The sequence below is a fragment of the Euleptes europaea genome, chromosome 1 (genome assembly GCF_029931775.1).
Source record: "Euleptes europaea isolate rEulEur1 chromosome 1, rEulEur1.hap1, whole genome shotgun sequence".
Classification (NCBI taxonomy): domain Eukaryota; kingdom Metazoa; phylum Chordata; class Lepidosauria; order Squamata; family Sphaerodactylidae; genus Euleptes; species Euleptes europaea.
In genome coordinates, this window is record NC_079312.1 from 177,738,622 (window position 1) to 177,753,659 (window position 15,038).

At 48.6% G+C, this 15,038-nt stretch overlaps 1 protein-coding gene across 1 annotated transcript in view; it reads left to right on the forward strand.

Annotated features, from left to right (window-relative positions):
* Positions 1–4,655: 4,655 nt before the first annotated feature.
* Positions 4,656–15,038, forward strand: part of BCAP31 (B cell receptor associated protein 31) — a 38,278-nt gene continuing 27,895 nt past the window's right edge. Inside the window, exons 1-2 of the mRNA XM_056859489.1 lie at positions 4,656–4,791; positions 8,655–8,755. Of these exons, the coding sequence (XP_056715467.1) occupies positions 4,700–4,791; positions 8,655–8,755 (193 nt within the window). The 5' untranslated portion in view covers positions 4,656–4,699. The remainder of the gene's footprint in view (positions 4,792–8,654; positions 8,756–15,038) is intronic.

The window sequence follows — 15,038 nt, forward strand, 5'->3', positions numbered from 1 at the left end:
CTGTGGCTCAGTGGTAGAGCCTCGGCTTGGCATGCAGAAGGTCCCAGGTTCAGTCCCCAGCATCTCCAGTTAAAGGGACTGGGCAAGTAGGTGATGGGAAAGACCCCTGCCTGGGACCCTGGAGAGCCCCTGCCGGTCTGAGTAGACAATACTGACTTTGACGGACCGAGGGCCTGATTCAGTGGAAGGCAGCTTCATGTGTTCAATAGCCGTGAAGTTCAGCCTTTTGCACAGTAGCTCTCCGTTTATAATTATTAAAAGCCAAAATGTCAAACAAACTCGTTCAGCATTACCTGATGTGGGGTTTCCAGCATTTAGTTCTGGGGAGGGGGAAGCCGGGTGGAACCGCTTCGCCGGCAGGCCCTGAAAAGGACGGTAAGTTTAGAAATGGGCCCCGCTTCAAAAATCCCGTGAGCCCATTGGCAGGGTGCACCGTGCATGCATGGGGTGCCTGTGGGTAACAGTGTGCTTGCTTTGCGTAGGAGTGGAAGCTTAAACGGGGGTGCGTGCAGCATGCATAGACCTGTTGTGCTGCATGCCCGGTTCCCGTGTGGTCCAAAGTTGTGCTCGTAGCTGCGTTGGCAGAAGTATTAATGCAGAAGTATTGTTGTTTGTGGGGCAAAGGGGGGGGTTGCATTAGTGGCGATTGCCTGGCTTCATTACCTTGATGATTGTGTTCCAAATTTGGGGAGTGGGGTCTTTGTTCCCTTTTCTTCATGCCCTGCTCCTGGGCGCAATGAACATGGCCCTTCGGTCAGTTAAAGGTTTGCGGAGGTTTTCCCCTCTGCCCCACTCTGTGGTGCCTTTTATGGAAAACTGAGTATGGGAGTAAAGAAAAAGCCCTGTAACCACGCTCTGGATTGCGGCAAGATCTTACGTGTGCAGCCTTGGCGGTGGAGTGAGAAACCTTGTGGGACTGTCGCAACATCTTTGGGACCCTGGCAATTCACACGTGTGCTGTGTGATCTCCCACATGTCTGCAAAGGCCTCACTAAAACACAGCTCTTCTGAGGAGCCTCTACCGGGCTGGTGTTTTTGCATGGGGTGGCTACTGCCCTTGCTGTCCATAAAAGCTTAATGGTGGGGGGCGGAGGGAGGGAGGCGTCCCTGGGATACACTTCTGCACTTTAAGCAGCAGCAGCAGAAGAGTTGGTTTTCATATGCCGACTTTCTCTACCACTTAAGGGAGATTCAAACCGGCTTACAATCATCTTCCCCTCCCTGTGAGGTGGGTGGGGCTGAGAGAGCTGTGACTAGCCCAAGGTCACCCAGCAGGCTTCAGGTGAAGGAGTGGGGAGACCAACCCAGTTCACCAGATTAGAGTCGGCCGCTCATGTGGAGGAGTAGGGGATCAAACCCGGTTCTGCAGATCAATGTCCGCCGCTCCAAACCACTGCTCTTAACCACTACACCACGCTGGCTCTCTGTTTGCAAAGATTTTGCGAAAGCATCTGCACAGCAGTTAATGGCGCAATCCTAATTACGCGTTCCTAAGGCCGAGTCCCATTGAGTAGGATTCTGAGTAAACCTGCTTAGAATTGCTCTCCATATCTCCCTTTTATCTCCTCCCCCCTTAATTTTGCTTGCACGTGCCTTTAGACCTTATAAAAAAACCCTATATCCTGTTTATTCCACACACACCCATTTTCTATTGCCCCCAAGACTTCAGCCTGTGTTAAAGTGTACCTCCAGTCTGCAATTCTGTTGGAGGAAGGCCCCGTTCAGGGCAGCCAGGCTTATGGCGCAAGCCCGCGCATGTTTTCTTAGAAGTGCCTATGCGTCTGGATCTTGGTTGATGCTTAATTGAAACCAAAGGATAATTGTGTCTCTTATATAAAAAGGAAAATGACCTGCCCTCAATATCTTGAAACCAGGTTAGTTAAAAAATTGACATTCAATCAGTTCCTTTGCTAGGGTGCTGCTGTCTTTCTTTAGAGCCGGACATAAGGCCCGTGGGACAGATCTGGCTCTTTTTTGGCCTGCAAGGCAGCCAACCCCCCCCCCCAGTCTCAATCTGGGCTGGTGTGGCAAGAATCAGCCCAACAAAATGACATTTTTTTGATGCTGTATCTTCCTAAGTAGCTCCGTGTTAATTGTGGCTTTCGCCGCGGGAGGGTTGTGTGAGTGTGTGTGTGTAACAATACAAAGAGATTGATTCATAAGAACATAAGGAAAGCCCTGCTGGATCAGACCGAGGCCCATCAAGTCCAGCAGTCTGTTCACACAGTGGCCAACCAGGTGCCTCTAGGAAGCCCACACGCAAGACGGCTGCAGCAGCATTTATCCTGCCTGTGATCCGCAGCACCTAATATAACAGGCATGCTCCTCGGATCCTGGAGAGAATAGGTGTGCATCATGACTAATATCCATTTTGACTTGTAGCCATGGATAGCCCCATAAGGAAAGCCCTGGTGGATCAGACCAAGGCTCATCAAGTCCATCAGTCTGTTCACAGTGGCCAACCAGGTACCTCTAGGAAGCCCACCAACTAGATGACTGCAGCAGCATTATCCTGCCTGTCTTCCACAGCACCTAATCTAATAGGCATGCTCCTCTGATCCTGGAGAGAATAGGTATGCATCACTAGTATCCATTTTTACTAGTAGCCATGGATAGCCTTCTCCTCCATGAACATGTCCACTCCCCTCTTAAAGCCTTCCAAGTTGGCAGCCATCACCGCAACCTGGGGCAGGGAGTTCCACAATTTAACTATGCAGAGGCTATTAAAATAGCCTCTTCAGGCTTGTATGCAGGCATGTAAGTGTTGCATTTAAGCAGCATTCTTCACCTTATCTGAGCCAGGTGTGAAGAAGGGGGTGTTGGATGCTGTTTGTGTGGTGACCCACTGGTGGTTGGTAACCAGTGTCAGGCATGCTAGGGGGCCAGTCGGCTTGGGTGGAGCCAGCCCCACCCAGAAACGTGCGAGTCTTGGACTGCTCTTCTCCCTAAAAAGGTTGTGTGCTAGGTATCCCTCCAAAGCGAAGTAGGCATGCATGCCTGAGGCCTCTGGAACATCACAGAGGATTTTGGAACATGTTTTTCTTTCATAGACTCATAGAGTTGGAAGGGACCACCAGGGTCATCTAGTCCAACCCCCTGCACAATGCAGGAAATTCACAACTACCACACACCCCCAGTGACCCCCACTCCATGCCCAGAAGATGGCCAAGACGCCCTCCCTCTCATCACCTGCCTAAGCTCATAGAATCAGCATGGCTGACAGATGGCCATCTAGCCTCTGCTTCAAAACCTCTAGGGAAGGAGAGCTCACCACCTCTCGAGGAAGCCTGTTCCACTGAGGAACCGCCCTGACTGTTAGAAAGTTCTTCCTAATGTCTAGACGGAAACTCTTTGGATTTAATTTCAACCCGTTGGTTCTGCTCCGACCTTCTGGGGCAACGGAAAACAACTCGGCACCATCCTCTATCTGACAGCCCTGAAGTACCTGAAGATGGTTATCATATCACCTTCGTTCCTCCCTCTAATACCAGCTTTTGAGCAGCTTTGTGCTGTGGGGGGCCTTTTTGCGGGGCCTCCCCAGTTGAACAAAAACCCTGGAGCAATGTGGTGCAGGTGACGGGAAAGCCTGGTACAGGCCTCTTAATCTGACCCTGGTGCTAAATTACTGGGGGAGAGGATTGAAGGTTCAGACCTTGTTGAAACAGGTGAGCGAGCGAGGTCCCTACGAGTCGTGAGTCCGATTTTCCCCATCTGAAATGTTCCTGCGCATCTCGGTCCTAAAGTTTAAGCCCCCCCCCCCCCAGCCTTAAAACGGGTAGCGATGGAGAGAGATGCCTCAAAGTCTGAATCCCTTAGCAGAAGGTTCTAGATTCCTTGTCGCATCCTGCAAGGATACCAGGGGGGTCAATTTAGCAGAAGCTTCCAAATCTATGGTGAGACCACACTTGGAATACTGTGTACAGTTCTGGTCACCACACCTAAAAAAGGATATTACAGAGCTTGAGAAGGTGCAGAAAAGAGCAAGCAAAATACTTAGGGGACTAGAGCAACTGTCCTATGGGGAGCGGTTAAGACGCTTAGGGCTGTTTAGCTTGGAAAGAAGGCGGCTGAGGGGAGACATGATAGAGGTCTATAAACTTATGCATGGTACGGAGAGAGTGGACAGGGAGAGGTTTTTCTCCCTCTCCCATAATACCAGAACACGGGGTCATCTGCTAAAGCTGGAGGGTGAGAGATTCAAAACAGATAAAAGGAAGTATTTTTTCACACAACGCATAGTTAAATTGTGGAACTCCCTGCCCCAGGATGTGGTGATGGCTGCCAGCTTGGAGGGCTTTAAGAGGGGAGTGGACATATTCATGGAGGAGAGGGATATTCATGGCTGTTAGTTAGAATGGATACTAGTCATGCTGCATACCTATTCTCTCTAGTATCAGAGAAGCATGCCTATTATATTAGGTGCTGTGGAAGACAGGCAGGATAATGCTGCTGCAGTCGTCTTGCTTGGGGGCTTCCTAAAGGCACCTGGTTGGCCGCTGTGTGAACAGACTGCTGGACTTGATGGGCCTTGGTCTGATCCAGCAGGGCCTTCTTAGGTTCTTATTTATACTACCAGGATAACGTTGCATTGCAAATGTTTTAATCAAGTATGTTTTCTCTCTTCCAGCCAAGATAAATTGCATCTTCTTGTGAAACTTCCGCCCTCTCTCGGACCGTAGTTTGTTTGAAGACTTCCACCATGAGTCTCCAGTGGGCGGCTGTGGCCACTTTCCTCTACGCCGAGGTCATCTTGGTCTTTCTCCTGTGCATTCCCTTTATCTCAGCAACAAGGTGAGGCGTTTGTAGTATGGGATGAGAGCATGACAGGCGGGGCAGTTGGTAGCAGCAGCAGCCAGCGTGGTGTAGTGGCTGAGAGCAGTGGAAACTAATCTGGAGAACCGGGTTTGATTTGGGGAGAGACTGTGGCTCAGTGGTAGAGCCTCTGCTCGACATGCAGAAGGTCCCAGGTTCAATCCCCGGCATCTCCAGTCAAAATGGACTAGGCAAGTAGATGACGTGAAAGACCCCTGCCTGAGACCCTGGAGAGCCACTGCTAGTCTCAGGAGACAATACTGACTTGGATGGACCGCGGGTCTGATTCAGTAGAAGGCAGCTTCATGTGTTCATTCCCCACTCCTCCACCTGAGCGGCGGACACTAATCTGGAGAGCCGGGTCGATTCCCCACTCCTCCACATGAGCGGCGGACTCTAATCTGGAGAGCCGGGTTCGATTCCAAACTCCACATGAGTGGTGGACTCTAATCCGGAGAACTGGGTTCGATTCCCCACTCCTCCACACGAAGCCTCCTGGGTGACCTTGGGCCAGTCACAGTTCGCCCACAACTCAGCCCCACCTACCTCACAAGGTGCCTGTTGTGGGGAAGGGAAGGCGACTGTAAGCCGGTTTGATTCTCCTTAAAAGTAGAGAAAATCAGACTATAAATACCAACTCTTCTTCTACAGGCACTGAGTGTCCCCTCTTTTCCTCCAGGCTGTCATATGGGGACGGTTCTGTAAAGTATTGGGTTGAGGAGACCCGGGTTCAGGTCACCCCCAAGTGACCCTGGGGCCCTCAGCCTCGCCTACCCCACTGCATAGTTGTGAGGGTGAAATAGTGGAGGAGAGGGAAACAGTACGCTCCCCACAGCCGGCGTTCCTTTGAAGGGCAAGACAAAGATGTGATGGGGTAGATAAGAAGATCAAGAGCAAGTAGTGCGCCAAAAACTGATGATAGGAGGTGCGTTTGATGTTGTGTCACTGCCAGGATCTGTGGGAAGCGGAAGTAATGAGCGGGCGTCCGTGTGAGTGAGCGGGAGGCAGGAGAAGGGTCAGCCGGGCTTTTTATGTTTCCCTGAAGAGTTTGTCAAAAAAGGAACTAGCCTTTGTTAAGGGTCGGAGCCCAGGGTTAGGAAGAGGAACCCCTTTGCCAAAAAGTGTTTGGCACAAGGTCTATAAAGGCTCTGTGCCTGGCCAGAATCAAAATGTTGAGTGCTGTGGTCTGGGTGGATTATGTAGAATCATAGAGTTGGAAGGGACCACCAGGGTCATCTAGTCCAACCCCCTGCACAATGCAGGAAGTTCACAACTACCTCCCCCCCAACACCCCCTGGGACCCCTACTCTGTGCCCAGAAGATGGCCAAGATGCCCTCCCTCTCATGATCTGACTAAGGCACTGCTGACAGATGGACATCTAACTTCTTAAAAACCTCTAGGGAAGAAGAGCTTACCACCTCCTGAGGAAGCCTGTTCCACTGAGGAACCGCTCTAAATGTTAGAAAATTCTTCCTAATGTCGTGGTGGAAACTTGTGATTTACTTTCAACCCGTTGGTTCTGGTCCGACCTGGGGCAACAGGAAACAACTCGGCGCCCTCCTCTATATGACAGCCCTTCAAGTACTTGAAGATGGTTATCATATCCCCTTTCAGTCTTCTCCTCCCCTGGCTAAACATACCCAGCTCCTTCAACCTTTCCTCATAGGACTTGGTCTCCAGACCCCTCACCATCTTTATTGCCCTCCTCTGGACACGTTCCAGCTTGTCTACATCTTTCTTAAATTGCGGTGCCCAAAACGGACCACAATACTCTAGGTGAGGTCTAATCCAGGGGTCCCCAACCTTTCTGAACCTGTGGGAGTTGTGACACAGGGCGTTGGGCGCAGCCACAAAATGGCTGACGCTTGCCTGCAGTCACCCAGCCTTGTTCTGTGGTGGCCGCTGCTGCTGAAGCAACAACCGAAAAAGGGGTGGAAAACTCAACCAGAAAACTAAGGGTTGAGCTGGAAACTCAAGTGACAACCGCGACGCATCCGGAAACATGAAAAGTTTTGCTCCGCATACTTGTGTGAGCATGGATTAAAACACTGGGCCTGGAATCCAGGCGACATATAAAACTACCAGTATAAACTATGCAAAAATAATCAACACCGTTGATGATACACAAACTATAAGTGACCAATAGACCATACGCGTTTTGACCTCTCGGGCCTTCCTCAGTGGTCAGATTATATAAAACATGCTTATTAAAAACATATCCGTTAATACACTCGACAAGGTATTCTATCAGAAATGTATAAACCGTATATCCTGTGTGGCTGGAGGTAAATTAATAACACCAGTCATAGGTCTTTCAGCATGGTAATTTGCTCACACAAGTCCGCGGTGCAAAATTTTTCATGTTTCCGGATGCGTCGCGGTAGTCACTTGTTGATGCTAACACACCCGGAAACATAAATTTTTTTGCATATTTGTGTGACCTGTAATTGGTGTTAATAATTTACATCTGGCTACATAGGATATGATGTTTGTAAATTTCTGATATAGTACTTGTCAAGTGCATTTCTGTATGTGGTTTAATAATGTTTTATATAATTTGGGAATATTGGGAGTGGTTCAGGGATATCCTCGGAAGAAGGAAGTCTGGGCCTGCCTCGGTCGCTTGGCGATGGTCAGCTTCCAAGTATTTCACTTTGAGGTTATCTGCCGCTGCTAGGCAACTTGGACAGTAGTGCCTCCGAAAGAGACTCCATAGCGACAGGTGTTTGTGGTGTGTGTGTCTCTGTTGAGCCGTGAAGGTAGATGGGGAGCCTCCGGGAGAAGGAGAGATTACCCTAGGGCAGGGATGTCAAACATAAGCCCCGCGGGCCGGATCCGGACCCTTGAGAGGTCTTATCCGGCCCGCGAGCCAGCTGGCAGCGCCCCCCTGCTCTCGATCTGGGCTGACGATCAAGTGATAGGTATCCAGTTTGGAACCGCTTAACTTTGTATGCGACACGCAGCTGTGTAAAGTTATTCAGGTGCGTATGCATGGATTAAGAGCCCCGGGGCGCAGAGCGGTAAGCTGCAGTACTGCAGTCCAAGCTCTGTTCACGACCTGAGTTCGATCCCGACGGAAATCAGGTCCAGGTAGCCAAGTCAAGGTTGACTCAGCCTTCCATCCTGCCGAGGTCGGTAAAATGAGTACCCAGCTTGCTGGGGGTAAAGGGAAGACGACTGGGGAAGGCACTGGCAAACCACCCCGCTAACATAGTCTGCCTAGGAAACGTTGGGATCTGACGTCACCCCATGGGTCTGGAATGACCCAGTGCTTGCACAGGGGTCTACCTTTACCTTTTATGCATGTAGTAGAAGCACTCTGGAATTGACGAAGTCTATGACGAAACGGGCCACTTTTAGAAGACCCTTTCCATTTGGCACCTATGGTGCACTCCTGTTGGCGTTGTGGGTGACTGGCTTCTTGTGTACAATATATGTTTCGTTCAGTTTGAGTCTTGTAGTGTACCACAGACTTTTTCACGGATTGATTTGTTTTCCTGCACAACCCCGGTGTTGCAATTTGCACGTGGATGGTTTCTGTGGATTGCATTGTATAAAATTTGTGTCATTAATTGTGTACTAGACAATTGGAAATGGATATTGATAATTCGAAATGGATATTTCATAATTATGGATGGCCTCTCTCTGTTGTTTTTGACTTGGTGTAGTTCTGTACATAAAGGGTGCTTTTTTGCTTGCTATACAAGTGACATTTGTGTCATCTCCGGCCCTTGTAACAATTGAGTTTGACACCCCTGCCCTAGGTCTTCGACAGTGAGCATGTGGATGGGGGGGAACAACCCAGAGTAACCAAGTCTTCCTTCTCTCCCTCCCTCCACAGATGGCAGAAAATCTTCAAGTCCCGCTTGGTGCGCATGCTGGTGACATATGGGAACACTTTCTTTGTCGTGCTGATCGTCATTCTTGTCCTTCTGTTTCTGGGTAAGTGGAAACAGTGTGTGTGTGTGAAACGCGTTAGTTGAATTCCTCTCCGGTCCTATTGAAAGGGTTTTATACCTCCTACGCAGGGTTTGTCAGGCAGTGTCTGGCAACTGGTGTGACCGTTATGAGCGGGGATGGGGGTGGCAATGCTGGCCCCAGTGCCACGTCACTCCCGGAAAAACTGACAGGGTTGCTCTAGGAATTGCTTGGAACTACCCAATGATAAAGCCATAGTTTCCCCCCCTTTTAACCCCAAACAAAAAGTAATAAAAGGTTTCACAGTGGTGTCTACAGACAGTCATCTATAGAAGGTTTCCAGACATCTAAAAATATGTCCATGCACAGTTATCAGTTATAAGATGTACATTGAAATGCTCATAAAAGTTGTAAGGTCCTCAATCCATTGGATTACAGGAGGTGGGCGTCTGTCTTTCCAGTGCTGAAATATGTCTTTTGGCAACAATAAGGGCACAGAGAGGCCATTTGCACTGACCATCAGTTAGTTTCCAGAAGACAATCAAATAGCAGCTGTTGGTGGGGGGGAGGGGACTGGCAGTGACATGGTGCTGCTCTAGGAATCGCCCAGAGCTACTCTGTGATAAAACCATAGAGCTTCCGGCAATTCCTAGAGCTACCCTAGGTCACTTCCAGGTTTTTTACCAGAAGTGACGTTGCACATCACATAAGGTTGCCTCTTTCTCCCACCGTTGGTCAGAGTGGCTGGGGAAATACCTTGCCCCCACTGGGGTCTTGGCAGCTCTACTCCTAACTTGCTTCTGACGTGGCAAAGAAAGGAGTTCAACTCGTGTGACGACTCACCACCTTTTCCTTGGCGAGCCCTCCCTTGATTTGAGAGAGCAACAGTTCAGAGTAATCCAGGTGGAATTCACCCAGCAGCGTCAGAACCGGTCATTGGGTTCCTTGACAGCTGTCTAGCGATGACTCTTACTGGGTAGTCTGGGGCAATACTAAAGGGGTTCTGGAGGGTCAAAGATGGGGCGAAGCAGATGCAAAGAGGGGTGGTGGCAAACAACTCTGACCCACATTGGCCTTCCGTGAACTTCTGTGAACTTAGGCAGATCATGAAAGGGAGGGCAGGAAAGGTTGCATCAGCGTTTGGCTCTCCTGGCCCTTTCTTACACGCCCAGGGAAATGCCAGTCGCCACTTTGGGGTCAGGAAGCAATTTTCCTCCAGGCCAGATTGGCCAGGGATCCTGGAGGGTTTTTGTTGCCAACTTCTAGGCATGGAATAGGGGTCACTGGGGTGTGTGGGGGGGAGGTAGTTGTGAATTTCCTGAATTGTGGAGGGGGTTGGACTAGATGATCCTGGTGGGCCCTTCCAGTGCTAGGATTCCGGGTGGCGCCTCCCTCTCCATCGCCCTGTGTCTCGAGCCTTGCGGGGCGTCCGTGAGGAGATCGCTCAGCCTTGTAGCAGGAGACAAAGGCTGATTGGTACAAGTTACGGTGGTAAGGGGAGAGACCTCTGTGCCTTGCCAAAAGAAAAGGTATGCGTCTCAGAACCAGTGCATTGGTAGTTAGTTCCAAAAAGGAACAGCATCCCATCTCACACAGCGGCCAGCCAGTTCTTCCAGAAGTCCAGCAACAGGGCATAGAGGCCGAGGCCTTCCCCTGATGTCGCTTCCTGTCACCGGGATTCAGAGGCTGATTGCCTCTGAACATGGAGGTTCTCTTTAGTCCCCATGGCTAGTAGCCACTGACTGACCTCTCCAGGAATCTGTCTAATCCCCTTTTAAAGCCACCTATGCCTGTGGCCGTCGCTGCACCCTCAGGCAGTGAGTTCCACATTTTAATCACATGCTGTGTAAAGAAGTATTGCCTTCAGCCTGTCTTGAATCTACTGCCCACAAGCTTCATTGAGGGACCTTAAGGCACAAAGGGGGGAACACAAGCTTTTCTAGGGAGAAGGAGAAGAAGAGTTGGTTTTTATATGCCGGCTTTCTCTACCACTGAAGGAAGAATCAAACCTTCCCCTGCCCACAACAGACACCCTGTGAGGTAGGTGGGGCTGAGAGAGCTGCGACTAGCCCAAGGTCACCCAGTAGGAGTGGGGAAACAAATCCAGTTCCCCAGATTAGCCTCGGTCGCTCGTGTGGAGGTGTGGGGAATCAAACCCGGTTCTCCAGATCAGAGTCCACAGCTCCAAACCACCGTGCTTAACCACTACACCACGCCAGCTCTCCTTCTTGTGCTCAGAAGCACATCTTACTTTGATTATGTGAAACTCAAACTATAACTAAGTAATGAGGGGCTGTGGTATGTTTGCAATTATGTGAAGAAAAAAAAGGGAAAAACATTGGAATAGCAATATTAGATTATATATTCCATGGATATATGATGTAGCTTATATGGAATGGTAAATAGAGATTATTAGCCAATTGAAGATAAAGGTGCTATTTACACAGCCCAAATAATGCACTTTCAATCCACTTTGAAGGTGGATTTTACTGTGTGAACTGGCAAAATCCACTTGCAAACAATCATTAAGGTGCAGTGAATGTGGACTGAAAGTGCATTATTTGGGTTGTGTAAATAGCACCTAAGTGAATAGGTAGAAATTATCAGTATTAGTATAGTTTAAGCAGCGTATTGAGAGACAGTTGAACAGGCCTTTGCTTTTTTGTTTTTCTTTCTTGTAAGCTTGAATTGATAAATTTAAAATGAATTCCCTGGAAGGTGGACTATATTGTATGGGAATGATTGAGTTTGTTCTCTGTGTGTGAAATTTTAATAAAAATTATTATTATTATTTAAAAAGCAGTCTCTTAGCAGGCAGCTGGCGCTTGCCTGGTAGCTGACAGATGCCTTCTTGAAATAACCCATTGCTCATCAGCCGGTTTCTCCGGCCCTGGCTCCCTTTGACAGGAGAATGTTACCGGGATTATTGTGGGGTTGTCACTTGTACAAGCTACTGTTGAGGCTGAGGTGGCATTAGTGCAGCCAGTGTAGAAGCGGGCTTGGGGGTGTTCAGGGATGCTCTTGCCTCTGTGCGGTGGTATGGGAGCTAGAAGGGTGTATCTTTCTGTCCAGGTGTGTCTTTTCTGCCCCCCCTCAAATAAGGTGGGGCCCATTCATAAAGCGGATGACATTTAACATGCACAGCTCCGGAGCGCTGGGGCGTTTCGCGCAGATTTGCAGGCTTGCCTAATCAAGAAGAAGAGTTGGTTTGAATATGCTGACTTTACCTTTTTTTAAAAGGAGAATCAAAGTGTCTTAAAATCTCCCTTCCTCTCCCCACAACAGACACCTTGTGAGGTAGGCGGAGCTGAGAGAGTTCGGAGAGAACTGTGACTGGCCCAAGGTCACCCAGCTGGTTGCATATGGAGGAATGGGGAAACCAACCCACTTCTCCAGATTAGACTCCGCCGCTCATGTGGAGGAGTGGGGAATCGAACCTGGTTCTCCAGATTAGAGTCCGCTGCGCTTAACCACTACACCCCACTGGCTCTCAAAGGGAAGAGAATCCGAACATCTGGGAATAACTATTAAAGCCAAGCACAGTGAGAGAAACTTTTTACCCACTGTCTTGATTAAAATTTGGTGTGGCCACCCAGGGTGGGGTGGGGGGTAGATCCAGCCTGTAGGTTGCTCGAGAGCCATCCCTGGTAGTTGTGGATCCTGGACAGCCTTTCTGAGTGGAATTGGTTGTCAAGGAGTTACCTTTTGGTAGTCTTCTCTGCAAGAGGAAGACCCAACATGAGATGGATAGACTCGATCGAGGAAGCCACAGCCCTGAGTCTGCAAGAACGCAGCAAGGCTGTTAACGAGAGGATGTTTTGGAGGTCATGAATTCATAGGGTCGCCATAAGTCGGAAGCAGCTTGACGGCCATTTAACACACACACATAAACACAGTCATCCTTAGAATCCTAGAATCATAGCGTTGGAAGAGACCACCAGGGTCATCTAGTCCAACCCCCTTCACAATGCAGGAAATTCACAACTGCCTCCCCCCTCCACACCCCCAGTGACCCCTACTCCACGCCCAGAAGATGGCCAAGATGCCCTCCCTCTCATCATCTGCCTAAGGTCATAGAATCAGCCTTGCTGACAGATGGCCATCTAGCCTGTGCTTAAAACCTCCAGGGAAGGAGCGCTCGCCACCTCCCGAGGAAGCCTGTTCCACCGAGGAAACCGCTCTAAGTGTTAGAAAGTTCTCTCTTGGGTCTCAAAGTAGGGGTTCTCATTGCCACCCACCACCTGAGAGATGTCGGGGATTGAACATGGGGCTTTCAGCATGCCAAGCAGATGCTCTCCCAGCGTGCCTTGCCCCCACCCTTGGTAGTATTGCCAAATACCACTGAGGACTTGAGACCTAGGCCTTCATCGGCCCTGAACGCGAGGGGAAATCGTATCAGTTCTCCGACGGGTTCCTGATGGAAGCCGTCGCTGCCTGCCCTCGAACCATTTCAGCCTGGCTTTGGCTGCATCAGTGGCTTGCGTAGACGATCTCTCCTTTGCCGTTGAATAATGGGAATGCATCTCTTGGTTTTTATCAGATGGATTCGTGCCGGGTTGGTTTCTGTCCCTGGGTTCTTGTCTCTGGTTTCGGTCACTTTTGTAAAAGGTCTGGGCAAACCCAGAGAGTTGTGGTAGGTGACTCGGAACCTGCGGCTGGGGACCTGCCCTGTTGGGTTGGACAGAGCGTTATACTCTCTCGCAGGACTCTCTTTCGGCTGTGCCCTGTCTCTGCCACGAGATGCCCAGCGGCGTTCCTTCCCTTTGAAACCAGCTCTCTGCAGAGGCGAGGAGGCGGTGTAAATCCCTTGTGCAGAACTTCTCCCTGCCTGCTGATGGAAGGTATACAATCCTGGAAGGGACTGGTACCCAGAACACACATAGACATAAAGTACCACCGATACACTGAATACGGTGGCTTATATAATTTCAAAAGCACGCTTTCCAACAAATAATTCAAGTTACGCAACAAAACAATCTACACACGTTGCAACAGAACAACCTGCACAAGTTACGGAACAATCTCTGCACGTTTGCAAGGTTTCGCGAATCTTTTTTTTTTTGTAATTATTTTTATTCAGTTTTAAGTAATAACGCACCAAACAGAAGAAAGGGAGGGGAATCCAACCCGTCATACGAATAGTCTAGGTATTATTAACATTGCAAATTCATAACATTCTTCCTCATACATAATATTTAATTCAATACCAGTTCATGGCATTCTAGCTCTTCTATAATATTCAGCCTATTCCTTGGTATTATACCTCTTTATACATATAATACTTGGTACTTTATACATATAATACTTGGTATTATACCTCTTTATACATATATTTAACTCATCTTTCTCGTTAAATTCCTTCTCACTCAAACCTTTGCCCAAATTCTTGTAAATTTCATCCATTTTGAGTTTAGAATTTACCTTATAAAATTCTTGTAATTTACATACCTTATCTCATGTCCTGTATATTAGCAGTTGATCTCTCTTCTTGTATAAGAAATTGATACCAACTAAATTACTCCCTTTGTTTCTTTATCTTAGAAAGTTGATGCAATAACCTTATAAAAAAGCAACCATTTTTCTTGGTGATGTTCTTGTGTTTTATCCGCCAAGTAGTCGGCCAGTTTTGCCATTGTTATAAAATCCAGAGATTTTTCCAGCCATGTTTGCGTATCTGGTATAAGGTTTGGCGAATCGTGTCCTTGTTTCGCTAATCTCACGAGCTTCCTCAGAAGTCTCTTGCTGCTGGACAGGGAAATCTTGACTTTCTGATTTTGCTCCTGTTGCGTTAAAACAGAATTTTCAACCCGAATTACGCCCATGAATACAATAATCCCTTAAAAGCTTAGCATCAGTCCATGCAGTTTTACCATAACACAATTTTAACGTACCCAAGCAGATTAATTACATTTATATCGGCAGACCGTGCCGTTTTGTGCACAAGCTTGTTCCCCTTCCGGTCCTGAGTTTCCGGTCGCTTGCTGTAGAGCTGGGAAGTGGCCTCTCCCCTGGTCGCCTGCGGGGAGCTGCAGGTGAATATTTAGAGGCTTCCGTGGACAAACAGTCCGGGAAAACGTTTTACGGCTAGCAAGTCTGATGGCTGGCTGCCATGGTGTCTTGATAGCTGTCCAGTTCTTCAAGCACGGAAGAGCCAGTAGAGGTGCAGACGGAAAAAAGTTGTTATAAAAAACAATGCTCGGTAATCCTTTTTTATTAACAAAACTGTATATATGCATGTGTGTGTGTGTGTATATATACATACTTGTATACTTGCATATCCATATACATCTCAATTATCATTCGAGAC